The 24,869-nt window shown below is 44.1% G+C and overlaps 2 protein-coding genes across 6 annotated transcripts in view; one reads left to right on the top strand and one right to left on the bottom strand.

The window, feature by feature from the left end:
* The first annotated feature begins 1,204 nt into the window (after nt 1-1,204).
* On the top strand, nt 1,205-19,434 carry rnf152 (ring finger protein 152). Of its 3 annotated transcripts, none has more exons than XM_078938679.1 (3): nt 1,205-1,552; nt 6,077-14,258; nt 18,294-19,434. In XM_078938679.1, exon 3 carries the CDS (start codon nt 18,379-18,381, stop codon nt 19,009-19,011), a length of 633 nt encoding a protein of 210 aa, XP_078794805.1. In that variant the 5' UTR covers nt 1,205-1,552; nt 6,077-14,258; nt 18,294-18,378; the 3' UTR covers nt 19,012-19,434. The 3 variants fall into 3 exon arrangements, with proteins under 3 accessions (XP_078794805.1, XP_020568244.1, XP_011487419.1); XM_020712585.3 differs by having other exon boundaries at nt 14,180-14,258; XM_011489117.4 differs by lacking the exon at nt 6,077-14,258 and having other exon boundaries at nt 1,206-1,552.
* Nucleotides 19,435-23,236: 3,802 nt separating this feature from the next.
* LOC101174783 (cadherin-20) overlaps nt 23,237-24,869 on the bottom strand; it is a 46,117-nt gene continuing 44,484 nt past the window's right edge. For all 3 annotated transcript variants that reach the window (XM_023950280.2, XM_023950281.2, XM_023950278.2), the window contains exons 11-12: nt 24,562-24,813; nt 23,237-24,483 (exon numbers count right to left, since the gene is read on the bottom strand). In XM_023950280.2, the coding sequence (XP_023806048.1) occupies nt 23,969-24,483; nt 24,562-24,813 (767 nt within the window). In that variant the 3' untranslated portion in view covers nt 23,237-23,968. The remainder of the gene's footprint in view (nt 24,484-24,561; nt 24,814-24,869) is intronic.

The raw sequence follows: 24,869 nt of genomic DNA on the forward strand, positions 1-24,869 counted from the left end.
GCAAACGTTGGTCAGTTTAATATTAATACATGCAATTGTGTTTTAAAAGTGAACTTTTGTCTACTGTTGAACCTTTCGCTGCGCAAAGACTTCCTTCTTTTCTCTCGTCTTTCCGACCGTGCGTGGTCAAAAGCGCAGGGGAGATTTCCTTCAGGGCCGAAGGGAATTCTCCTTCGGGGTTCACTTCCCGTTGGAAACCCTCAACCTCCAGAGCGGAATAAGAATGACTCCAAAACAGTTATTCTGGGAATGACACCTTCTCCGTCCTCCTCATCCGTGCTCAACCCCCCCCCCCCCCATCTGCACCTGCAATCGCCCCTCCCCTTGTCTCTCGTGGATTGCACCCCGCTCAGCACACACACGCTGCAACACTACCCCTGTATTGATCAAGTGGTATAGGTTTATATGGGATTAAGAAAGTAAGCAGTGCTAGAAAATTGTGTTTCCAAAAAGTAATTGTTACATTAATCTAATTCAATGTCCCTGATTTCATTTTCATGTAGATGCAATCCTGCAGGAATTAAAAGAACATGGCAGCAGCTAAAAATGAAGTATAAAAACATAATTCAATCAGGTCAAATGTGAGCATGTCATGGATGTAGGCTTTGTTGACAATATTTGACATATGAAACATCTGCATAGCAAGACCTAATGTTGTTTTCATTGTATATGTAATTGACTGCAACGAAAAACGGTAACGCTCAAACAAAAACGTATGGGGAAATGACAAAACATCGAGTCGAGGTCTCAAAATCCTCGTACGACGTAAATGTAATTCTCTACGAATTAATGCAGCCTCCTCGTCTATTGGGTCCTCCAAAAAAGGACAAGCCATTCTTGTCACTTAGATCGCGTGACGGAAATGTGGGCAATGAAGGTTGAAGCGATATATAGTGCTTCGTCTTTAAAAAGGGGAGGGGACCGGCAAAAACTTCGAGTTTGGAGAATAAAACCTGCTCCCGACCAGGTTAGGTTCACAGCATAAGTAACCATGGATACTGACTCCGAGTAAAAGTTAACTCTCTTTCAGAAACGGGTTTGACTTACTCTGCTTTCTCTGGTTTGACAAACCTCCGATTCTGAAACGGAAAACCCAGGGTTTCCCTGATTTCCGGGTTTATGAACTCAGAGTTTACACTTAACCTCCTTTGTGAAACAGGCCCCTGGTTGCTGTTAGTGTCTCTCTCCCTGTAAAACTCAGACATCATCTCCTGTCCAATCAAAGGCTTTCCTGCAGACTTATGTAGCACGTGCGTGCCGCCTTTAGGCTGGGAGGGGGCAGCGCAGCCCCGCTGCCTGCCTGCCGCCTGGTTCCGTCTGCAGCCTGAGGTGTTCACGCACGGCAGCCTCCTCCAGACCGTGACGGGGCGAGTTCGCTGTCGGTGAAAAAGGCGCTGCCGAGTGCGTCTGTGCGCACGCGCGCGCACGTGTGTGTGTTTTGATGAGAGGGGGGGGGGGTTTCTGAGGAAAACAGCAGGGATTCACGCACGCCGCCCTCACAGGAAGCAGGAGCGCACCGAGAGCGGAGCAGCGGACGCGCAAAGGAGCAGAGGTGAGCGCAGGGCGCAAAGCGGCGCGCGCCAGGCTTTGTCCTCACGTGCGCGTGAATCCTGGAGCTTCTTCAGAGAAAGATGCTGCAGAAGTCAAATGTGGCTTCTGAAGGACATTTGTCTCTGACACCTTTCTTCTCGCCAGCGCGCGCGCGCGCGTCTCTGGCAAAGCTGCTGTTTTTCCTGTTTGTGTTTAGCTGCTTCCTGCCGCGAACAGCAGCCTGAGAGGAGCACTGGTTTGATCCACCCTCTTCTCAAACTGCCGGCAGACTCCGTCATTCCTCCTCGTTCCCTGAAGTGTTGGATCTGCAGGATGAAGGTGTTCCTGTAGGTCTCACCTTCTCGCCGCGCGCGTAGTTTGGCTCAGCAGAGAGAGAATCGGAGCCTGTTGATGCTGTTCGTTCTTCTAATGCTCCATCTTTAAAAGAGAAGAGGTTGCAGATGAAGACAGACAGGGAGACTCTCGCTGTGATGTTACTGGACCCAGTCAGAAAACGTAACCAGTTTGATTTTTTTTTTTATTAAATCTGGACCCATAATGCATTTCTCTTAACACGTGTCTGATTTCTGTGCTAAAGTTTCTTTAAGGGGTCTTTTCTACTTTGGCTTTTCTGTAGAAAAATTCCTAAATGTTAGTTTATTTCCACCAATCAGAAACAATCTGTTTTATTAATGTCCTTGCTCTACAGGATCATTTGATTGAAGTTATCCCAGTGTTGTGGTTTATTCTCAAGACTTCAACAAAGATGGATTATTTTTTAAAAATTTGTATTTTTGGATTTAATCCGTTTTCACAAACTAGTAACTTTGTTTTAATGATTCTTCATCGTCTTTAAACTGTCTTTTTACTTTAGCTTTTTTGTTAACGTTTCCCTTGAAGACCGTCTCTAACAAACATTTTTGCTGTTTCTCAGATGTTCTTTTAGCATTTATCTAAGGGTGAGGCCACGTATATAAATAAAATTTAGATTAAAATGCCATTCCTGAGGGTTTCTTTATTCAAATCGTTGTGAATCCGGAGCAGAAAGAGAAAAAATGCCGTTTGAAAAATATCGTATTTGTGATGCAGAAAATAAACTGGGGGGGGGGGCAAAAGCTCCGCCCCTTTCTGATTATCCACCTGCAGACAGATCCATAAACGTCGTTGTTTTCCTCGTCTGAGCTGAAATCTGGATCTAAAATGTACGGCTGGACGGCTACGATGTTGGTCGCCATGCCTGCTCCGCACCAACAGCTCCGCCCACAATTCAGAGGTGAGTTTCTGATGACCTCCTGCCGCTCTGCAGAAACTATGCCCTAGAAAACGACACAGGTTTTTGGATTATGGCCAAAAACGGCATAATCATACTTAAAAGACCACCGGGAACGCTTTGGAAAGAGATCTTTAACAATCAAAGCAGAAGCTAAAAAACTGATGCTAACTTTAGCCAAGGCGTGACAGCAAAATAAAATGACAAAATTAAACAAAAGTTGGTATTTTCTAAATATAACAATGAACACAAATTCACCATTTATTCAACTTCAACAACAGCGTCTTTGTAACATCAGATAGTGAACAACTGTCACAATAAATCCAGTCGAAGGCTCTTTTCACGTTTTTTTCTCTGACTCTTGACTGCACAAAGGGAGTTTCCAAAAACGTTTTTTTTTTTTTTTGCTAACTCGGCTAGCGCGGGGATGCATTGTTTGATTATTTGATTCATAAGCATTTGGTCAATTAGAGAAGTTTACCTTCATACTTTGCAGTGTGACCCTGCTGTTAGTCACAGAGGTCAAAGGTTACCTGTTGGTCTTCAGCAGGTTCTCCCTTCAGCTGCAGTTCTGGTCCGTTCTTCATGGAGGTCTTGGTTGACGTTTTGGGGCTGTTGCTGGGAAACAGATCTTCTACTCCCTCCACAGAGTAAAGTAGAGTCGCTGTTGTTGCCATGGCGATGTGTTTGGGTACATTGTCCTGCTGGAAGATCCAGACCCGCTTAGTGATCTCACTGATGGAGGGAGATTTTTGCACGCTCCCATGCACCTTTTCCTTCAGGTATTGGAGTAAAGCAGCTCCGAACCATGATGTTTCCACCCCCGTGCTTCACAGTGAGTACGGGTTTTGGGATGAAAATCCTTTATCCTCCAAACCCGGCGAGTGGCGTCTGATAGTGTATCCAGGTGTTGTGATTGAACATGATCAAAGGGTGAAGAACATCAACAGACATGGAGGTTTTCTGAAACTGGATTTCAAAGATTAAGACTTTCTCTGGAAGCAAATGTTCTCTTTCAGCGCGGCTTAAGTAATTGTGAAGCTAACAGGCCCACTTTGATCCTATGAATTCTGTCTGTGAAGGATTACCTCCGTGTGAAGCTGAATTTAGACCTTCATGCTTGGGGTTTAGTTCACTGCTAAGGCTCCGGATCATCCAGACCCATAAAATTCTGCATGACTGCTGCTGACGTCTCTGGGGGAAGACGTCGCCTCGTATCACAGACGCTCGGCCGTGTTTGCTTTATCTCCCAGCTGCTTGCCTTCTGTGAGCAGTCGGGGAGAATGAAGGTGAGTTTTCTGAGCCGCGCAGCCTCAGATCATTGTGGTTGTCCTGTAAAGCTTTCTGTGCCTTAGCGCCTGATGCCAGCGGCTTTTCTGTCCCACAGTTTTGAATGGACTGGAGATATTTGACAGAAAGCTTCCTGATCTCTATAATCTGCAGCCAGCTCTACTTTGAAAAAAAAAAAAGGAAAATCATTGCAGTCTTTCCTGCAAACCAAACATTTCTTCCTGTTTTCTTGACCAGAATTTATCTTTAGACATATTGTTTACATTCAAAACTTTATAATTCTTCATACCTCACACTGATGGAAAGTTTAGTTTGGCTTCTATTTGTCTTAAAGTCTCACTTCGATCATCTTTTGATCTTTCGTCACCGTGTTCCCAGTGGTCTTTTAATTATGATTATACTATTTTTAGCCACAAACATTGTTTTCTAGGACATGGTTTCTGCAGGAATACATTAGAAATTCACCTCTGGGTTGTGGGCGGGACTGTTGGTGCAGAGCACCAGTGGTACGCCTTTACTCCATCACTTGTTTCTCCTCCTCATTCTGTGTGAATGAACAGACTGCTGAACAGACTCTAAAGCACTTCGGTCGTGCGCACCACTTTCCGTTTCACATCCTCCCTCCCCTCAGTTTCATTTGCATCCTGACTCCGCATCGGCGTTTTGGGGAGTCAGGTGGCTAATTGGTTCCCATCTGTTGGGTTCTGGAATTCATTTCAGTTAAAAATTAACGAATGAGTTTGTTTTTCCTCCCAAACTGTAGATTGAAATCATTCAGCTTCTTATTTTGGGCTCTTTTGTTGAGGAGAAACCATTTTCCTGGTTCTCCTTTCATCTTCCTCCATCAGAGCAGACGAGCGTCTCGCTCACTGCGTGTTGTTGTGAGACCTGTGTGCTCTTCATGCCTCTGCAGTCATTCCAGCAGCTGCTGCCTGCGTCTCTGCACACAGATTAAACCGTGAAGAGGAAGTGGTTTCATCTCGCTTTGGCCCAGTAAACCAAAACAGGAAGTGATGGAGACATTCAGAAGAAAGACGACCGAGCCGCTCTGCTTTTCTGAGGACCAAATGTGGAGCCGCATTTTTTTCTGCAGGAACCAAACGGTTTCAGAACCTCTTCTAGAAGCTTTTTATAGGCTGAGACAGAACATATTTTTAGTGATTGAAGAGATGGAAGAACAACTCAGCAGTGTTAGACCTCTACAGGCGTGTTTCCTCTTCAGGTCTGCATGTTTGTGCACGTTTGGTGAGCCATCAGTTTCCCCAAGGTGACGCCTCCATCCATCTGGTCTTAATGACAGTGGTTGGAGCTGAAGCTTTGCCAGGTTTCACAGCAGATCTATCAGTGTTCCTGTTGCTTCATGAGGTTCTTGTTGTTAATTATGCCGTTCTTTCTACAGTGACCAGAAGTAAAGACTCATTTTCAGTTGAAGGAGTTGTTTATCGTTATGCTTTGAGTGGAGAAGAGGAAGATTTGGAAGTTTATTTATATGAACACCGGGTTGTAGTTATAGCACTAAATCCAACAGAATGACAAACACTACAGACTGCAAAAACAGAAGCCAGAGACTCTGCAGCCTGCAGGAGCTCAATGTGACAGTGATCCTGTTTCTAATGTCCTCATTTTTCTATCATAAATTTTCTTTTTCTCTGCTTTTGCTGAGTCTATTTCCCCAGCATATAATCCACCAGTCTTGTGGTTGTTTTTTTTCAGGGTGAGGTTCTGTTTCGTTTACATTTCATCAAAGAACATAATTAATATTTTAGTAAAGGGAAGCATTCCTGAAACAAGAAGAGATGGTGGTTCTGGCTCGGATTATTCTTTTTTGTGTACATCAGAGTCTTTTTAATTGCAGGTTTTGGATTTTCAGATTGTTTTGATATTTTTACAATGAATCTGATCAGCAATCAGTTTATGACTTTATTCTGAAAGTTGAAACCAGAAAGAAAAACTGAAACAAACTACATCTCCCCTTTCTTTTTCTAGAGTTTACTGTCAACAAACTGAGTAAAAATTCTGCTGATTGAGACCCGGTTTGTCAAAAATGAATCGGAGAATAAAAGAAACCGTCAGAAACGGGGTTCAAAGCTTGACTGAAGACACGCTGAACGCCATTCCCGGACCTCTGGTGGACTCATGGATTCATGGCGGTCAAAGCAGAACCCTAACTTGGAGGGAAAAAAATGTTTATATGATCCACTTCAATCAATCAATAATCTTTATCAAGACTTTTTATTGAAAACCTTTACAACACAAAGTGCTGAGGATGCTCCAAGTACAATACACACTGAAGAGAGAACACAAAAACATTCAAAAAATAAAAGAAACAAGGAGAATTGAATGGAATAGTAGTAAATGTGTGACGGAGCGTTGGCGACGTGGAGACTCATGAAGACCTCGGATGCCTGCAGTGAGGCGCTGTGGTACTGATCCGAGTCAGGATGGACCCCTGAGGCAGATGAGGGTTGGCCTCATGGGGGTCCAGGCCCTGCAGCTTTCCCCTGAGTGTCTGCACAGCTCCTGAGGATCAGTCATTAGGCTGCAGAGGTGATTCAGACTCCGCCTCAGCCGGTGACCCTCTGGAGATGTGACCTACTTTTGTTGAATCGCTCAGAACCAGAAGCAGACGCCCCGACCCGCTTGCTTTTTATCTTTCGACCTGCTGGTGGAAGCAGCACAAACCTCAGGCCTGCCGCTGGTTTCCATGTCTCTGAGGCCTCGAACCAAGGCAGATGTTGGATTTAATCAGAAAGTAAAGCAGAAACTTCATCAAATCTGGATGTTTTTAGCGACTTCCTGAATGCATCTCTGACATTGGAATCAATGTCCAAATGTAGTTTTCTTGAAACTACGCAGTTTGTTCAGATCAAAAGAGACAAACAAAAATCGCAAAACATCAGCGATAACATATAAACAAATTCTCTTTAGGTTCAGTTTTTCTTCTATTTAGTTATTTACAGAGAAATAAATCAAACGTTTCCTTAAATCAAACGTTTCCTCCTGCTCAGATAGTCTCCCTGGATGGCATAAGTATAGCCCCTAATTCCACAGTTAGAAACCTTGGGGTTTTATTTGACCAGGATTTATCATTTAAGGCTCACATATCTCAGGCGTGTAGAACTGCCTTTTTCACCTGCGGAATATTGCTAAGATCAGAAATATACTTTCTAAGAGTGATGCTGAAAAACTCATCCATGCATTTGTTACATCGAGGCTGGATTACTGTAACTCCTTGTTAGCAGCGTGTCCTAAGAGTTCCTTAAGAAGTCTCCAGCTTGTTCAGAACGCAGCAGCTAGATTGTTAGCAGGAACTAGCAGAAGAGATCACATCACTCCTGTGTTAGTTTCACTCCATTGGCTCCCAGTTGATTCCAGAATCAAGTTCAAGATCCTCCTGTTAACCTATAAGGCCTTACATGGAATGGCCCCGTCCTATATTAAGGACCTCTTAGTCCCTTACCATCCAATAAGAACACTTCACTCGCAAAATGCAGGACTGCTTGTGGTTCCTAGAATTAGTAAAAGTACGGTTGGAGGTAGAGCGTTTAGCCACCAAGCCCCTGTTTTATGGAATAAACTCCCAGCTCATGTAAGAGAGGCCGACTCAGTTTCTACATTCAAAGTTAGACTGAAAACATTCCTCTGTGGACAGGCTTATTGTCAGACTAGTTAGTATTCAGAGATTATTTAACTTAATGTTAATTTGTTTAAATTAAACTCAATAGTAACTATTTGTTTTAAAAGGCTGCTAGAAGTTGAAGCTGGGGTAACTATGGTGCACTGGGGTTCTGTCCTCTTTTCTCATCTACTTCTACCCTTCCTCTCCTCTATTCTTGATCATTATTCATCATTTAGTTTTCCATGCCTCTGTTTGGTGCAGTGATTCATGTATTGTCCCTCTTTTCCTCTCCCCTCCTGGGGAGTGGGAGTGCTTCCAGACTCCTGTTGGCTCATCCGTGCTCCAGTTCCTGACCGTTTACCTCGTCTCTGCTCCTGCTCCTACACCTGGCTGTGGTTCCTGTCTCCGGCTCGACTCGCGCCCCCTGACTGCCCCCCCAACCACGGCTGGATGAAGCTCGTCTGCTGGACTTTAAATATGTAGTTGTAGATTTAGATAAGTTAATTCTTCTCTAAGAGTTCTGGTAAATCGCCTGTCTGTCCTGGGGGAGGATCCCTCCTTCATGTGGGCACCCCTGATGTTTCTTCGTTTTTCCGGAATCCGGTTTTTTGGAAGTTTTTCCTTACCGCGAAGGGGGGGTCTAAGGGCAGGGATGCCAGTATAGCTTAGTCAGTTTGTTAGTTCGTTTTAGTATTTTATTATTGCACTCTTTGTATTCACGATCCTTTTGAGTTCATGTTTCACTTCGAAGCCCATCGAGACGACTGTTGTTGTGATTTTGGGCTATACAAATAAAATTGAATTGAATTGAATCCAGAAGTCCTTCTAAAAGGTCCCATCTGCTATGAAAAGCTTTCAAAAGCAAAGAAAACGTTTCTGAATCTTTTGAAATTTGTTGTCTTTTAAAAAACCTGAGATGTTTTTGTTTTTTTATTAGTTTTAGTTTTTTAAGTTTAGTTTTTTTATTTCAAACACAAAACAAATGAAAAATCAACACAGTGGTTTAAAAAGACCTAAAACAATACAGTGTGCTTGAAAAAGAGTGGGTTGAAGAGAAATCTTTTCTGCTCCCACCCCTTTTTACAAAACATGATGATGTGCGTATTCAAGAGGAAAAATATACAAAGCATTCACGGTACAATTCTGCACGGCAACTGTGCTAAAGTGACTTTTTTGTTTAATTTATCGTTTCTGGCCTCATACAGAACTATTAGTGACTTCTTGTAGATTTTTTTGAATGCATGTAAACTTTTGGTTTGTTTTAAACCTTCATCCATTCCATAAATCCACACCACAATTAGATAAACATATTTTCTTTTTTGTTGTTCGAATGCTCTGCTTTCTGAAATTCAGTTTTTTTTCTTAGGTTGTAACTTCCGTCTCTATCTTTGAAGATTTGCTGTAAGTTTATTGGATGGAAGTACCGGTAAGTTGTTTCTGGCTTTGTACATGAGAGCTGTTTTCAGTTTCACTGGATCCCATATTTTCAGTAAACCCGACTTTAAAAATAGTGTTTGTATGTGTACAATAATCCACTCCATGAACTATTCAAACAGCTTTTTTTGTAAGATATATAAACACTGTAGATTTGTTTTCTAAGTATTTCCCAAACTTCTGCAATGTACTGTAAATATGGTAGTTTTATGGATGATTATATAAGTAAACGTGCTTTGTGAGTGTGTGATGCGTTTTTCCCAACTCTGCTTTGCTTTTAGCATGATTAGCTCTGACCTGCTTTATTTGTGGTTTCCAGCTTATTTTGTCGTCCAGAATTATTCAGAGGAACTCGATTTCAGACATTGTTTCCAGAACGTGATTATCAATGGCAACTTTTATTTCCAAATCTGCAGGAATGTGGCGATTTCCGAAAATCCTGAATTTAGTTTTGTTAACACTGAGTTAGTTTCCCTAATTCCGTATTTACTGTTTTTACAATTTCCCTGAGGCTCTCGCCTGTACACACTATACTTGTGTCGTCTGCATATAGAAAGTATTTGAGTGTATTTGATACCAAGCGTGTGTCATTGATGTAAAGGATGAACAGTATGGGACCTTATATTGACCCTTGTGGAACTCCACAGCTTAAATTTAGCAGGGATGATTTACAGTCATCCAGTTGGACAAACTGCTGCCTGTTATTAATGTAACTGTTTAACCATTTTAATGCTGGTCCTCGTATTCCATAGTTTTCCAGTTTGTTTACTAAAATGTTATGGTCAATAGAGTCAAAAGCCTTTTTCAGATCGATGAACACTCCTACTGCGAACTCTTTATTGTCTGTGCCATTTATAATTTCTTCGGTTAGTTGCGTAATCGCCATGGATGTTGATCTGTTTTTTCTGAAACCATATTGGTCGTCGGATAATAGTTTGTTTTTTTCTATAAAACTTTCCAGCCTTGTGAGGAACAGTAAAGTAAAGACACTGGTCTGTAATGTGTTAGTTGGTGTTTGTCCCCTGATTTGTGTAGTGGGATTACTTTGGCTATTTTCATTTTTTGTGGAAATGTTCCTGTTTGAAAGGATAAATTGCAAATATAGGTTAGCGGGTCAACAATGGAATCAATGACCTTTTTTATTTCCGTTACAGTCAGTAGATGTTTTGTTTTTGAATTCGTTGACGCTTTTAAGGACTTCTTTTGCTTCCACCGGTCTTAAATACATCGAGTTTGGATTTCTTTTTATGCCGTGTTCGACTGTGTCTTTTTCGGATATTTTTGAACATTTTATTTCTTTGGTTAGCTTTGGCCCTATTTTTTTACAAAATATTCATTAAACTTGTAGTTCTGCCGGGTTTGTTGATTAATGGATAAAAGCTTAAACTGTACATTGAATGCGTGAAATCTTCTGTTTTGGTGTGATTGTTTCGGTTCAGCAAATCTATGTTAAAATCGGCACAAAGAAATATGACCTTTTTGGAAATATTGGCAAACATGTTTTCAATGGCACTTATTTGATTTGATTGATTTGATTTGAAATGTTTTATTTCAAGCAATCAAATAAGAATAATACACAAAAACAATACAGTCAACAGTTATACATTCGTACAATTACTAATCATACTTGGGATAATTAGACATATTCATAAATATTGCTTGAAAGGGATGGAAGGAAGCAAACTTATAGAATCCCAGCCCTGTTCTTATGAAGGTTTCCATGTCTGATGCAGGGGCTCGATATACACAGCTGATTATGATGTCACTCTGTTTCTCCATACTAATCTCTACAGATAGATATTTCATGACATCATCAATACAGCCCGACATTGTCTCCACAACTTTGTGTTTAAGACTGTTGTGTATATAAAGAGCCACCCCCCCACCTTGCTTAATTGTCCTGTTCACATAGTGAAAGTCATAGCTTTCCAGCTGGAAGCCCTTTTCTGCCTTTAGCCAGGTTTCTGAAATTGCAATTATTTTGAAAGGTTTGTTAAATTGCTGTAAGTTTTCTTCAATGGTTTGCTGATTCGCGTCTAAACTTCTCCTGTTCAAATGTATGATTAGGATTTGTGTTTTCTATTCTATTCTTCTTCTGTGTAATAACTGCAGTGGTTCTTTACAAAGTCAAAGAAATTGGCATCTGGGTCAATGTCTACGTTCATAGTTGTGTATTATTTTTTTTTTCGTGTTAAAGAGGACTTTTCTTTTGCCGTTTTCTATCAAAATGGATCCAGTTCTTCCATTTCTCTGATTGCAATTACTTTTAACTGAGCATTTTGACAAAAACATTGCATATTTTTTGTTAGAATTTGACCCCATAAACTGAACAAAACTGATCCTAATTAAGATCCCTGAGGACTACCTGGTTGGAAAACACAATTTCACTTAGAAAACTGAAATCTTATTAAATTGTTTTATTTAGTTTATTTTTTTTTTAAATGTGTGCCATTTCAGATGTCCCATCTCTGTGTTTCACGTTTGGAGTCAGACGTTTGAGCGTTTCATTTGAGATCATTTTTAGTGAATGAAACAAATAAAACCACGCCACGCCGCCGCCCTGCATCCTCTGCGGCAGGAGAGCTGATTGGATTGATGGAAACACACTCGGAGCCCACCCGCCGAAAAGGTGGACCCCTTCCAGCATCAGTCGGAGTGTTTGTCCTTCATCCGTCCTGCAGCAGATTTTCTTTTGCATTGAACAAAACGAGGACTTCAACAAAACTGACTTGACTAGAAATTTGGAGTAAAATCTGGTTGTACGGGGAACTGTTGGTCACGTAAGTTCATTAAGCAACAGTTAAACTTGGTGAAGCTAGCTGGTTTTTTCTTCTCTGACAGTGAAGAGGGAAAGTTTCTCTTTCTCATCAAAAAGTTGATTTAGATTTCAATTTAGGTACCAGATGGGGGGGGGGGGGGGGTGAAGGCTGAGGGGGATTGAAAATGGCACTTTTATTTAATAGGAATATGAATGAGTTGATGCCGCAGGTTACTTTGGTGAACCCATTACTGCAAAGGATTACTCAACAAGGACCTTTAATTTATGTTGTTCTCAAAGGCTCTCCTGCCTAAACCCCTCAGGAAGGCGTGAAGCCCTCACATGTGGACTTTGTGGGGACCGACAGCTGAACTGAGATCATGGCAAACCCGGCTAAAAAAGCACCACGTCCGCATCAGGATGGGACGGCCTGTTCCTGCTGCTGCTCACCAGTGGGGGTGGGTGGGGGTGGACCAGAGTCCACATTACTACAGACACAGTGATGCTGTTGGCGGATCTCGTGCTCCTTTCTTTCTCGTTACCAGAATTCCCGGATACTTTAACTTCCTCTGAGCATCTGGAAAGATTCTAGCACAGTCTTCATTGATTCATAGAAAAAACGGTTATGGATTCCTAAAATCCTTTTTCTGCTGCTTGTTGTTGTTTTTAGTGGAAACACGGTTTTCCTTCCAGCATTTATGTGAAGCACGGTTCACATGCAGGTCAAAGTCAGCAGCTGCTCAGAAATTTGCCTCAGTGTTTGGTTGCTGCACGTCAGACAGCGTCCCGTCCCCCCCCCCCCCCCACCTCCATCTCTGCTTTGATGGACAGCCGCCGCCGTCTCCACCCCTTCTCTTATGATTGGACTGTTAATTGATCCCACTTTGGAGCAGAAACCCTGGAAGCTGAAAGTTTGCCTGCATGTGGAGTTTCAATCGGAAAACTAAATGTTATTTAAAGCTGCCCCCCGCGTCCCCCCGTGAAGGACGCGGTGTACCTGGTAATGAGAAAAAAGCCCCCTGGGCTTGTTGCACTGGCTGTGCACCAGTGTGGCATCATTCAGTAATTAACTGCCTTAGAGGCAGGATGCTGCAGTGCAGGTTTGGAGTTAAACAGAGACTTTCTGTTGGAAAGCTTCTGCATGAATTCAAACTGTGATGTTTTCAGAACGAGTCTCTGCAGAAGGATTACTGTTCTTCAGACATCCATTATGACTCAAGCTAACATTTAGATTTAAAAGCTATGTCTTTCAAATAAACTGGTTCTTTTTTTATTTTTTATTTTCATTTTAAAACCATGCTCTCTATCTTGTGTTCAGCCCTCCAACAGCTGAGTCCGTTTGAGCTTGAAGTTGGGCTGAGCACCAGCGCCTGTCTTTATTTAAAACGTTGATTTGTTGGAACGGAGATCAAACTTCTGCTGGAGGAGCCAGGTTTCCATCTTTGAAAGTTGGAGTCTCTGAGTAATGAGAGCATCACCGTTGTACGTTGACATCTGCAGGTCAAAGTCACAAACCCTTTGATTACGAAGAAAATTGAAGAAGAAGAAAAAAACTACATCTGACAAAGATCAACAGGAAAAAAAAAACTCCATTTGTTTTTTTGTGACAAAAATAAAAAACACTCCTTTGTTCCAAAAGAAACTTGAGGTAAAACTTCAGGTGACACAGATGCGTCCGTCTGTGGTTTTAACTCGGATCTGTTTGATGTTTCACAGGATTTTCCCTTCAGCTGCTCGTTGGCTGCAGGCTACATGAGGTTCCTTGTGAAACCTATGAAATCACTGCTGGTCCTCATCAGTCCTGCCCATGAATTTGCCCCCAGACTCCCCCGGGGCCCGGCACAAATGCCACGCTGGCGGTGTTCATGTTTGCCATTTCCCAGCATTCCCCTCTGCATCGTTGAGCATGAGATCAAGTCGTTCAGAAACTTGGATTCAGATCACGGAATCTTATTGGGATGAAGAAGAAAAAAAGAGAAAGAAAGCTGTTTACAAACATGTAAACACTGTCTTTAGAAAGGTGTCTCCTTCTAAATATGAACAATAAGCTGTATATAATGTGGCTGTAAACATCCCCTTTGCCTTTAAGGTGTCGGAGCTCTTGAGGCTAGAAAACAGCCCCCATAATCATGCTTACTCCTCCATGTTTAATTACTGAGCATTTTGTGTTCATTCTGCTTTTCCTCACATGAGGTGGTTTTGTTTGGGCAGATGAGAAGATTCACCTGATTTCTGGAATACAAACAACAGACTAACCAATCAGGATCTCTCGTTATAGAAACAAATCGCTGCAGATCAAACGCAAAGAAAGGGTGGATGATGATGGTGCTCCTTCCACCAGAGAAAACACCTAAAAGGTATGAATCCAGAAGGGGTAGAAAACACAGCTTTGGACTTTAGCATCCTGTCCAAATATACAAAGTGTATCCTGTTCCAGTTCCCTTCTCAGAGAAAAATGCTCTCCACTCATAGCCAGCCAAGATGCTCTTTTTGTTGCATCAGAGATTAGGTTTTGGGCTCTGGTGTGAACACGATCAGGGTTTTCTTCTGTCTGCATATGTAAAGCCTCACCAGTGAAAGATGGCGCTCTGTGTACAAACCAAGCTCTGCTAGCAGCACAGCTTTAGGCTTTCCTGGGGAAAATAACTTTTATGTCACCAGCTCTCACTAAACAGGAATGTTGTTGTTTTGAGGTTCATCTAAAGTCTGAAAGTCTCCAGCGTTGTTCTTCTGCCCTCTCAAGCTTTAAATGACCAAACGTATGGCCGTGGTTGGTCCACGGGCCCGTAAGCGCCTCCGTGTGTATCACAGAAAAAAACCCACAAAAGACATGAAGCTCACACAACAGAGCATCTGATGACAACACTGCAAGCAGCATTGTTCTGCTGGGACAGCCCTGCGTTAAGAAGTTATACATCGGCGCACTATGCGTCAATGAAACCACAGCCAAGGTGGATGAATTACAAGCTCAGACCTGTTTTCCTGGACAAACAGATGGACGAAAGATGAAAAATAATCTGGCTTAAACATGCAAGATGACTGTAAAAGCAGAAAGGTCTGTTTTTTCCTTCTTCGCGAAAGAATAAATGCTAAATCCATCCCTTTAGGGGTCACGGGGTCGCCAGAGCCTGTACAGAAACCTGCTGGGCGAAGGCGGGGGTGCACAGGTCGGCAGTCTGTTGCATGACAATTAGTGTTTTAAGATAGAAAAAAAATAATTATTTTACGTTGATTAAAAAATTAATGTTAAGAAAATTTGTTTGAATCATCAGATAGAAATCCAGTCCTTCAATAAATCAAAAAAGTAATGTCAGAAATGTAATTGTGCCATGGCTGAGCATGAAAAGTTTTATTCTTCTCCCTTAAGGGGGTGCCACAGCAAAACATCCACCTTCATCTAACCCAGTGCTTCTCAAATAGTGGGGGGCGCAATGCGATGCCAGGGGGGGCGCGCAGTAGACATAAACGATAATCCTAATTAAATAGCGCTGGGAACGCATTGAAAATGGATCAGGGGATGATGGGATTTCTCATTGACTACACCTTTTGGGTGGAGGCGTGTGGACTAAGAAGGCCATCAGGGTTTTTAAAACCATTCTGGGTCCTCTTCAGATGATAGATGATAGTGGACTTCAGGAAAGTCACAGCCCCCTCACCCCCTCTCATCCTGACAGACTGTCCCATCACCATAGTGGACTCGGTCCGTTTCCTCGGCACCACCATCACTCAGGACCTCAAGTTCGTCCATCAGCTCTCTGCTCAAAAAGGCCCAGCAGAGGATGTATTTCCTGCAGAAGTTGTAGAAAACCAGGCTGCCGGCCCAGATGATGGTGCCGTTCTACACAGACATCATAGAATCCATCATCACCTCCTCCATCACCGTGTGGTACGCCGGAGCTACAACCAGGGACATAAACAGACTGCAGTGTAGTGTGCGCTCAGCTGAGAAGGTGATTGGCTGCAGCCTTCCATCTGTCCAGGACCTATACGTCTCCAGAACCAGAGGACGTACAGGACGGATAGCAGCCGACCCTTCTCACCCTGGACATGGTCTACTTGAACTACTCCCTCCAGGCAGGAGGCTAAGGTCCATCAGGACCAGAACCTCACCACACAAAAACGGTTTCTTTCCCTCTGCAGTCCGACTCATGAACACTTTTTAACTCCTCCCCCCTCAAACTTATATTTCCAGTTACCAGTCCACTACCTGCACCTTGATCATCCCTTAGTTTGCACAATTAATTTCTATTTATTGTTCTGACCATTGTCATTTTTTTATTTTGCTTACTGTTGTTCATTTTTTCTATTCTTAAGTGTTTTATGTCGCACATTAGCACCACAGCAAATTCCTATTCTGTGAAACTGCTCTGTTCACTGAAAATGGCAATAAATACTCCTTGAATCCTTGAGATGAATCTGTTGATGTGATGATCTTTATGGAAGGTGTCTCCACTTTAAATTCATGAGGTCAGAAGGGACACGCCTCGTTCTCCAGGCCGTTTCCAAAACAAAGCGGTGAAATAGACTTTCCCGTTTTAACCTAAAGATGAGTTTTTATCTGCAGAAATGAAACATTTGCAGAGCGTGCTGCACCACCGTGTTGACATTTCAGCAGCTCCAAGCACCTGAGAGACCCCCCCCCCGTCCCCTCCACACCGCCTCCAGCTGGAGCCTCATGTCGGCATGTGGTGCTGAGCTCTGTGGTTATTTTTAATTCATCCTTCCCATTGTGAGTAGAGCTATCGTGAGCTCATTGCTACTCCGCTTTCCTCCTCGTCATCACACCTGGAAGGTTCTTCTGCAGTCCTTCATGCCAAAAGCAGAAACTGAAACTTTCCCAAACGCTGAAGTTACGAGATGATTTTCTTTGCTAATGTTCTGATGTTTATTAAAAAGGATTTTCATTTCTAATCTTCTTGTTGTCAGGATGCTTTCAGGATGAGCTGCACCTTTGCAAACTAAACATTTACATTTGGTAGAGGGGCTGTTGATCAGATTAGAGGGGCTTTTGAAAACTACTGCTGGTTGGGTAAACCTGCATCTCTGCAGTGATAGGATTTACTTTGACAGTTATCATCTTAGATTTTTCCTGAAACTCAGATTAAAGGTAATGACGTAAAAATGTTTCTTTTCTGGATTTTTCTGGATATTTAAAAAAAACAATTCATAGCTTTAATGTTGAATTATGTTTGCAGTGTTTCCATCGTTTGGCTTCAGTCCTCAGCATGAATAAACTGCAGGGACTGAGGCAGAACAGGAAAGAAAATAGAAAGATGAATTCATGCAGAGAACACAAACGACAACAGGAACATTTAGCTGTAAAGCACATTTGACCAAAATAATGCTCCTCTTTGGATCCTGCCCCCCCCCCCTTTCCCCTTGTTCATCTATCTTCTTCTCCACTTTCTACGGAACTGCAATAGGTTTTAATGCACCTTTTGCAGACTTTGACTGTGTAGGAAACTAGGTCAGCTGCAGAATGGGATTGAAGCGTCTGGTACAGGAGGGAACATTCGCCCCCCAGGGAGCTGCTGCTGAAAGCAGAGGATGAAGAACGACACAGGTCTGGATGGAGGAAGTGAAGCTGGACCACAGAGGCAGACTGGCTGGACATCTAAATGATGTTTTTAGTCGGATCTTTAGTCTAGAAGACTAAAGACTTTTCCTCCCTCTGTCAGAGAGTGCTCGCTCAGCCAGAAGCAGCTTTAGTGTCTTGTCACGTCATCACACTAAGAGCAGTCAGCTGACTCTTCCTCATAGTCCACTTGTGGCTGGTGTGCAACAATCTGGGGACAAATTTAGAAGTTTTGAGCGCCAAGAGTTTCTAGCATTTGTTATTTGTCGATGTGCGCAGACGTCCATCGAGGGTTTCGGCCCAATGGTCTTTACATGAATTCGTTTTTAGCTGTTCAGAATATTTGGTTGGTTGAAAATTACGGAGTTTATGCATAATTATTATGTAAATCTTTTGCAATTGTGTGTGATTTTTGCGAGATGCCTACTCAAATTTGTATCTTTCTATCTTTCCACGACCGTTCCGTGTTTGTCTAACGGACTTTTCACACATGAACCACCGATGTATAACTTTTATATCACGTATACAGGGCACATAACATGTTCAAATGACATAATTGACGCATGAATCATTTATGAATTGCATATAAACAGCCCAATAATGTCATGTGCTCGCGTTCTTTGCGTGGTTTATTTGTACTTCTCATTTCCCCCCTGTATTTTCACTTATGACCAGTTTTCCGACGTGTAATATGTATAAAGTGAGAATAGTGGCTGTGTGACACGGCCTTAAAAAGTTGTGTAACAGACTTTAATCTGAAGCATCACACAGACGAGGTAAAGTTGTCACAATCCTGTTTTTTCTACCTCTTTTGTAGGTGATACCTCTGCTCTGAGGTCACAGTGAAGCTGTGGGACATAAACAGAAAGCTGTGTTTTCCCGGTTCCGTTTCCTGTCAGTGAATGCACCTTTGCGACATGGAGACGCTGTCCCAGGACTCGAACCTGGAGTGCCAGATCTGCTTCAACTTCTACAGCCCCCGGCGGCGGCCCAAACTCCTGGACTGCCATCACACGTGCTGCTCCGTTTGTCTGAACCTAATGCGCAGCAGCCAGAAGGAGATCCGCTGCCCCTGGTGCCGCAGCGTGACCAAACTGGCCCCCGGCCTGTCCGTCTCCCAGCTGCCTGACGATCCGGACGTCGTCACTGTGATAGCTGTCCCTCACGTGTCTGAGCACACCCCCATCTTCATCCGCCTCCCCAGCAGTGGGTGCTACATGCTCCCCCTGCCCGCCAAGGAGCGGGGGTCCGGCCTGCAGGGGGAGCTGGGCTGTCGCTTTCTTCCAGGTGGGCCGCACAAAGGGGTGAGCGTGGTGACCGTGCCCGAGCGGCAGCCCCTGGACATAGCCATAGGGCTGGAGGCGGGCGATAGGGAGGGTGGGGTTACCGGCCCGGTGGGCGGGGTGAAAGGGTCCTCGTGGTCTGGTGTGTGCACGGTGATCCTGGTGGCGTGCGTGCTGCTTTTTCTGCTGGGCATCGTGCTGCACAACATGTCCTGCATCTCCAAACGCTTCACCGTCATCTCCTGCGGATGAGGGGCGGGGCCCAGGCTGCAGACCCTCCAGCACCTGAGGGACTGAACTCACATGACGGGATTTGGATCTCAAAAGTTTGGGGGGGGGGGGGGGACTGTAGAGTTCTTCAAATTCCTGGATGACAGCACAGATGAACCTCAAATTGGGGGTTGTGTAAATTTAAAGGACCCGAATGTTTCTGAAAGATGATTTTCCTTTATGATTGTGTTTTGACTCATTTCAGTTCTTCATGGAAAAAGGGGGGGAGGGGAGGGGGCATAAAGAGGGTCAAAGAGAAGGGGTATCAGGGGCATCATCTCATCAGTGAGGTTTAAATATCTTTACACCTGTTAAAGAAGAGGAGCTAACTTTTCTCTTGAAAATCCTTTTTTTTTTACTTTCAAAAATATTGTAAATAAAATTTTTACCACCTTTTTAAAAGAAGTGTTTTTGTGAGATTTTGCTCTTTATTGTTACTTTAATAAGCAGTAAAAATATAAAACCAGAACGTGGCATAAAATTTGTTTCCATTTCAAGCAATCGTCAAAAAGCAAAAATACTGTAGTGAAGAGAAATATTCCTGCTATAAATTTTCCCGTAATGTCAGGACGTTCTTGGTGGAGTTTGACGGTGATGCATTAAAGGAACGCACAAAAACATCGATTCTGGTCCGACGGAACAGAGTGAATCACTGACTTGACTGCAGCTGCAGGTTAAAGGAGAAGGTTGGTGCCTCCATTTTGTTTTTATTATTTTATGTCAGAATATCTGATTATAGACAAAAAACAAAAAAACTATTCATGCTTAAAAACTTTTCCCTTCAGCTCCAACCACAAGGTGGCTATGTACAAAGGGTGTGGCCTTCAAGTAAGCTCAGTCCTGACTGGTGGGTGTAGTTGCCATAGAAACGTTGACTCGGACCAATCGCTGCTCATGACGTCTGGCTCCAGTCGAGAAAAATGGCGACTGAAACGACTTCATCTGGCTGGACCTTAAATGTAATTGGGTGACGTCATACTCAGTCCAGTTCTCTGATACGGTCAATGCTGCAAACCCACCATCACTGGGGGTCACAGTGATGGTGGGTTTCACCTTTTAACGGGTTAAAATCTGTTCTGCCAAACCCAGAGTAGGAGGAGCTACAGCTTCATGTTTGGAATAAAGTACCAACCTGATGTGGAGGCTGAACCCGTTTCTCTCCATGTACACAAACATTTTTCCCGTTTTCTTAATCTATATGCCTATTGATCCAGAGTTTGCAGAGATGCACGACCCTGTGAAATCACTGCATCGTGCTGGAGTATTGACTGTGTTGTGTTGTCATCACACAGGCCTGCAGACCTGTTTCTGCAAGCAGAGCATTTTTACGGTCACAATCAAAAAAGCAGACAAGCAGAATTATGTAGGCGCACACCTGCATCCCTCGCACATGCACGCACGCACGCACGCACGCAAACACAAACAAAGTCTACACGTTTTCTTCACGCCCTGTTGAAATGAAGCATGCAGTCTGCAGAGAGAGACGAGCGGCTTTTTCCTTTACGGTGGTTCATCTAATCCATCAGATGTGTTGAGAAAACGCCGGGTCAGCATTTTGCCAACCAAATCCTGCTCTGTCAAAGTTCTCTGTCTCTCTAGAGTCCTTCTGGATGTACTTCAGCTTTAAGAAGATGAAGAGCGGAAAACCTTTTTGTAATTTTAATGGTATTCGTTGTTTTGATGAATCCAGTCATAAATGGTTTCCTGATGAAATAGTTTTGAACCTGGATCCTCAGCCTCTGTGTCCTCTAGGGAGGAGGGTTTTTGGTTGGTCACCTGTGCTGTTTGGTTCTCCTCAGCCTTCCTTATGCACTAGTCCTAACTGTCAAACCTGCATAGGGTCTGCTTCCTTCGTGGGTCGCGGACCCAGGTGCGGGGCGAACGCTGCGTCCAGCGAGGTCTCCTTCCTCTGTGCACATTTCGCACACATTTGCAGGTGTGCATGTGTGTGTGTTCTGCAGGTGTGCATGGGCCTCCTGTCACTGCGGCTCAGCAGTCTTGAGTTTCATCTTCATCGTATCAGGTCCATGCAAAGACAGGATGAACGATGATGGGGGGTTGGAAATGGCCCCCACAGTCTGGGTTTCATCCTGTCTGGTTCTGTCAGGTTCTATCTGGTTCTGTCAGCAATCTGCTGACCTGGAAGCTCTCAGCTTCAAGCCGTCTGCTGTGGATGTTGTTACCACGCCGACCGCTGAGGAACCCCTCATCCCGCAGGAGTGCAGTCTGAGTTCATCATCAACACCAAAGCGGGTCCCGGGTCTCTGGCAGTGACCATTGAGGGTCCGTCCAAAGTGAAGATTGACTGTCAGTAGGTCCCGGAGGGCTACAAGGTGCAGTACACCCCCATGGCCCCCAGAAACTACCATATCAGCATCAAATACGGAGGACCCAACCACATCAGCGGCAGTCCCTTCAAGGCCCGGGTCACAGGTGAGGAGAGGTGGGTTCTGAAAAACCTACAGAACCAACGTCAAAAACTTAGCTTTTTGCAGTTTCATGTAAAATCATAAAAAATTCACTTGAAAATCCTGCTGAGTTTATTTCAAAGTAAAACACACTTTTTTCCCATTTCTGTGACTCGACGGCTCCATGTTCTACTCAAAACCAACCAAATTATTTTCATGTTAAAATGTTTTCTGGAAATATAGTTAACTCGCTGACGTTTTTTGTTTTCCTTAAGCTAAAATCCAAAAATGTAACTTAAAAAAAAATGTAATTCGGCATAAATTTATCTGCAAGGGGGCGGGTTCTTTTGACTGAAAATGGCCTCCATGTCAGACATGATGGGCGCTATTCCTGCCTGTGAGAGCCTGAAACCCAAAAACTCAACCTCCGTAACACCAAACACGCAGTGTAGCGCGGTAATGCGGACCCAGGCGCGGGGCGACCGCTGCATCCAGCTCCCTGAACAGTATGAAGAGCAGCACGCAGACCAGCGTTGCCACGATGACCGGCAGCGTGAGGCCGACGCTCTGGTCCTCGATGGGACTGAGCGCGAAAAGCTTCAGTGATTCCTTATAGTACAGAATCGCTGTCAGTCAAAAGTAGATGCAGTCTTTTGACACAGACCCTCCAATCATCACGCAGAAGATTGGAGTCCGGGCCAGCCCACTCCCCATTGACCCCCAGAGACGCTGAGCGTCCGTGGGCGGGTCATAATCGCAGCGTTTATCCAATGACCGTCTAGTTTCGAAGCGCTGAAAAAAACGTTTAAAGCAGCCCCATTGAAGTCAACGGACGCTGGGCTTCAATAGGGAAATGCACTGTGATGCTGCGGGAATGTATGAGAAGGAAATGGAGTCAGCCAACCTGCTATATGTAACTGATTCTGAACGAACTCGTCTTTGAGATGAATGCTTTCTAACGCATTTTTAGTCAATAAAATGTTAATACAATACAATACAATAGTACATATTTGACCATTAATTTTGTGACATTATAAGGGAAGCCGAGCTTTCCTTGCAGTCTTAAAGAAATCGCCACTGATTGAGATACTCTGTCACATTTGAACGTTTATCAGAAGATTTATTGAAGCAGGAAGTCCATATCTGTGATTATCTTTCTAACTTTACCAAGTCCTACGAATCCTGCACTCTGATTGGTTGACTCCGCCCCCTCTAACCCTCCCTCCGGCCCGTGTTCCATTTTCGGACACAGATCAGTTTTGACACAAGTTTCTCGCGAGGAATGTGTCAGAATTCAGAGCGCAGTTGTAGCGCACTTGTGATTTGCACCAGCAGATTCACGCAGAAGCACATTTGAGCAGTTGGAATCACAGATTTGAAGTTGTAACTCTAAGTGAACACATGCAAATGGGAATTTGTCAGTTCACAGCAGAAGATTTTACACACACATGCAGATTTTTGGTGTGCAAGTTCTATATTACAAGTTCTCAGATCAAATCTACAAGTGGGGTCTTTTTGGAGCATACTTACCTTCATACATTGCTCCTGGTGGAAAACATGATGGAGGAGGGTTAGGAAGTGGAGACAGATAAACATCCATGAATTTAAGACATTGATGGTGATTGGCTGAGAAGAGAAGGTGGGATGTTTATCTATTGGTTCAGCATGGAGGTGTAATTTGCATGGGGAGTGAAGGGACAGCAGCACAGACGTGCAGAAGGTTTTCTCTTTTGAAATGGTGCCAAAGTTTGACATTAAGTCAGAACCGGGCTGCAGACAGGAACAAGAACTAAGAGATGTTATGTTTAAACTTTTTATTATGAAAAATACAAAAAGAGTCCACATTCAACAAAGACTGCTTCAATCCGGCTTTTCAAAATTCTTCTTTTGGTGTGTTTTGTTCCTTTCATATTTGTCCTTTTGACATTTGGCACTTGATTCTCTGAGTCTCTGCAGCCCACGATTGGAAGTTTAAGCCACATTTGTGAGGAGCAGCGCAGCAAGTCGATCTCCAGACTCCAGCACATCAGCAGAATCTGAAATTGAGCAGGTTTTTGCCCAATTTTGACCACAATGCTGCAGGTTTCCAGGTAAGAACCAGGTGTAAATCAATGTAAAATTCACTTTAAGAAGGTTAAAAAGGATTCAAATAAAGTCACAGTGGCTTGCAGCTTCTCCTCCACATGGTTTGGGTCATTTGGACCCCAGTCATATGACAATCTTTTAAAGCACAAGGTTTAAAGAAGCCAAATAAGTTAAACACAAACATGACATGAACTGGAATTGAACCCACTGCTCCCAACTTTCCAGCAAAAAATGGACAAAGTCTCGCTGCAGTTTGCATCACCTGCACGACTTTCTGAAATTCATTGAACCAAGGCCCCCCCACCTCTGGTGGTTCAGGCTGGGGGGTTGCGTCTGCCCCCCGCTGATTCTGTTGCAGGCCCTGCGGAGGATGGAGCTCCGCCAGGAGACTCATGGATGTGGAGAGCAGCTGTATTTGTTCTCCTTCCCTCAGACTGTGGAACGTTCTACCACACTGGGGGGCTGCTGGTCTCCACCACGCCGTACATCTCTGCCAGTTTTTTGAAGCGAGGCCCCCAGTCGTTTAGGTAGTCGTACTCGTGGTCAGCGTTGGAGTTCCCTGACTGGAGCGAGCTGAGCGACTCTGCGATGGACCCGTCGCCCTCATAGGCGTATGTCTGCAGCGAGTCGTACGGGGGGGCGCAGGGGTCCCCGTCAGCCTCCAGCAGCTTCGCCAGGACGTATCCGTGAACGTTCCCGTCCCCTCTGCCGCCCACCACGCAGGCTTGAGGCACATAGCGAGACAAGCTCTCGATCTCCGGCAGCATGTCCTGCCTGGTCTTTCCTCTGTGGTGCACCTCACGCGGGTTCCACATGGCGGCGATGTCAAAGGCCTCTGTGTCTTCCTCACCACCACCTTCATCGTCATAGCGAACAATGTTCTCGTGGATATTTTCTTCCTCATCGCACAGATACGGCTTCTTCCAGTGGCTCCGCAGGGAAAGCATGAGTAGAATCATCACTGATGCGGGGTAAACAAAGCGTGTTACCATGGAAACCATAGTTTAAGGTCAACATGTAGCAGGAGGTGGTGGCTCACCCAGCAGGACAAAGATGCAGGCTAGGATGGCGATGAGTGCCCCTCTGCTGAGGCTGGCGGGCAGGCTGTAGGCCTCTGCGTTACATGACATGGCGTTGCCCTCGTGGTCGCAGCTGCACACGCGCACCGTCAAGGTGCTGGTGCTGGTCTGCACCGGCTGCTCGTCGTCAGAGATGAAGATGGGCAAGTAGAAGACGGTCTGGTCCTTCTGCGACCAGCTGCTGCGACGCGTCAGGATCCACGCCGTGTTGTCTGAACGCAAAGAAAGGAAACGTTGGAAGAAGGCAAATGAGCACCAACCTGCCGTC

The sequence above is a fragment of the Oryzias latipes genome, chromosome 20 (genome assembly GCF_053564925.1).
Source record: "Oryzias latipes strain Hd-rR chromosome 20, Olatipes_Hd-rR_3.1".
In the NCBI taxonomy this organism is placed as follows: Eukaryota; Metazoa; Chordata; class Actinopteri; order Beloniformes; family Adrianichthyidae; genus Oryzias; species Oryzias latipes.

What these genes read in the sequence shown, in the direction of transcription:
- rnf152 (XM_078938679.1), top strand. Translation starts at nt 18,379, where the DNA reads ATGCACCTTTGCGACATGGAGACGCTGTCCCAGGACTCGAACCTGGAG.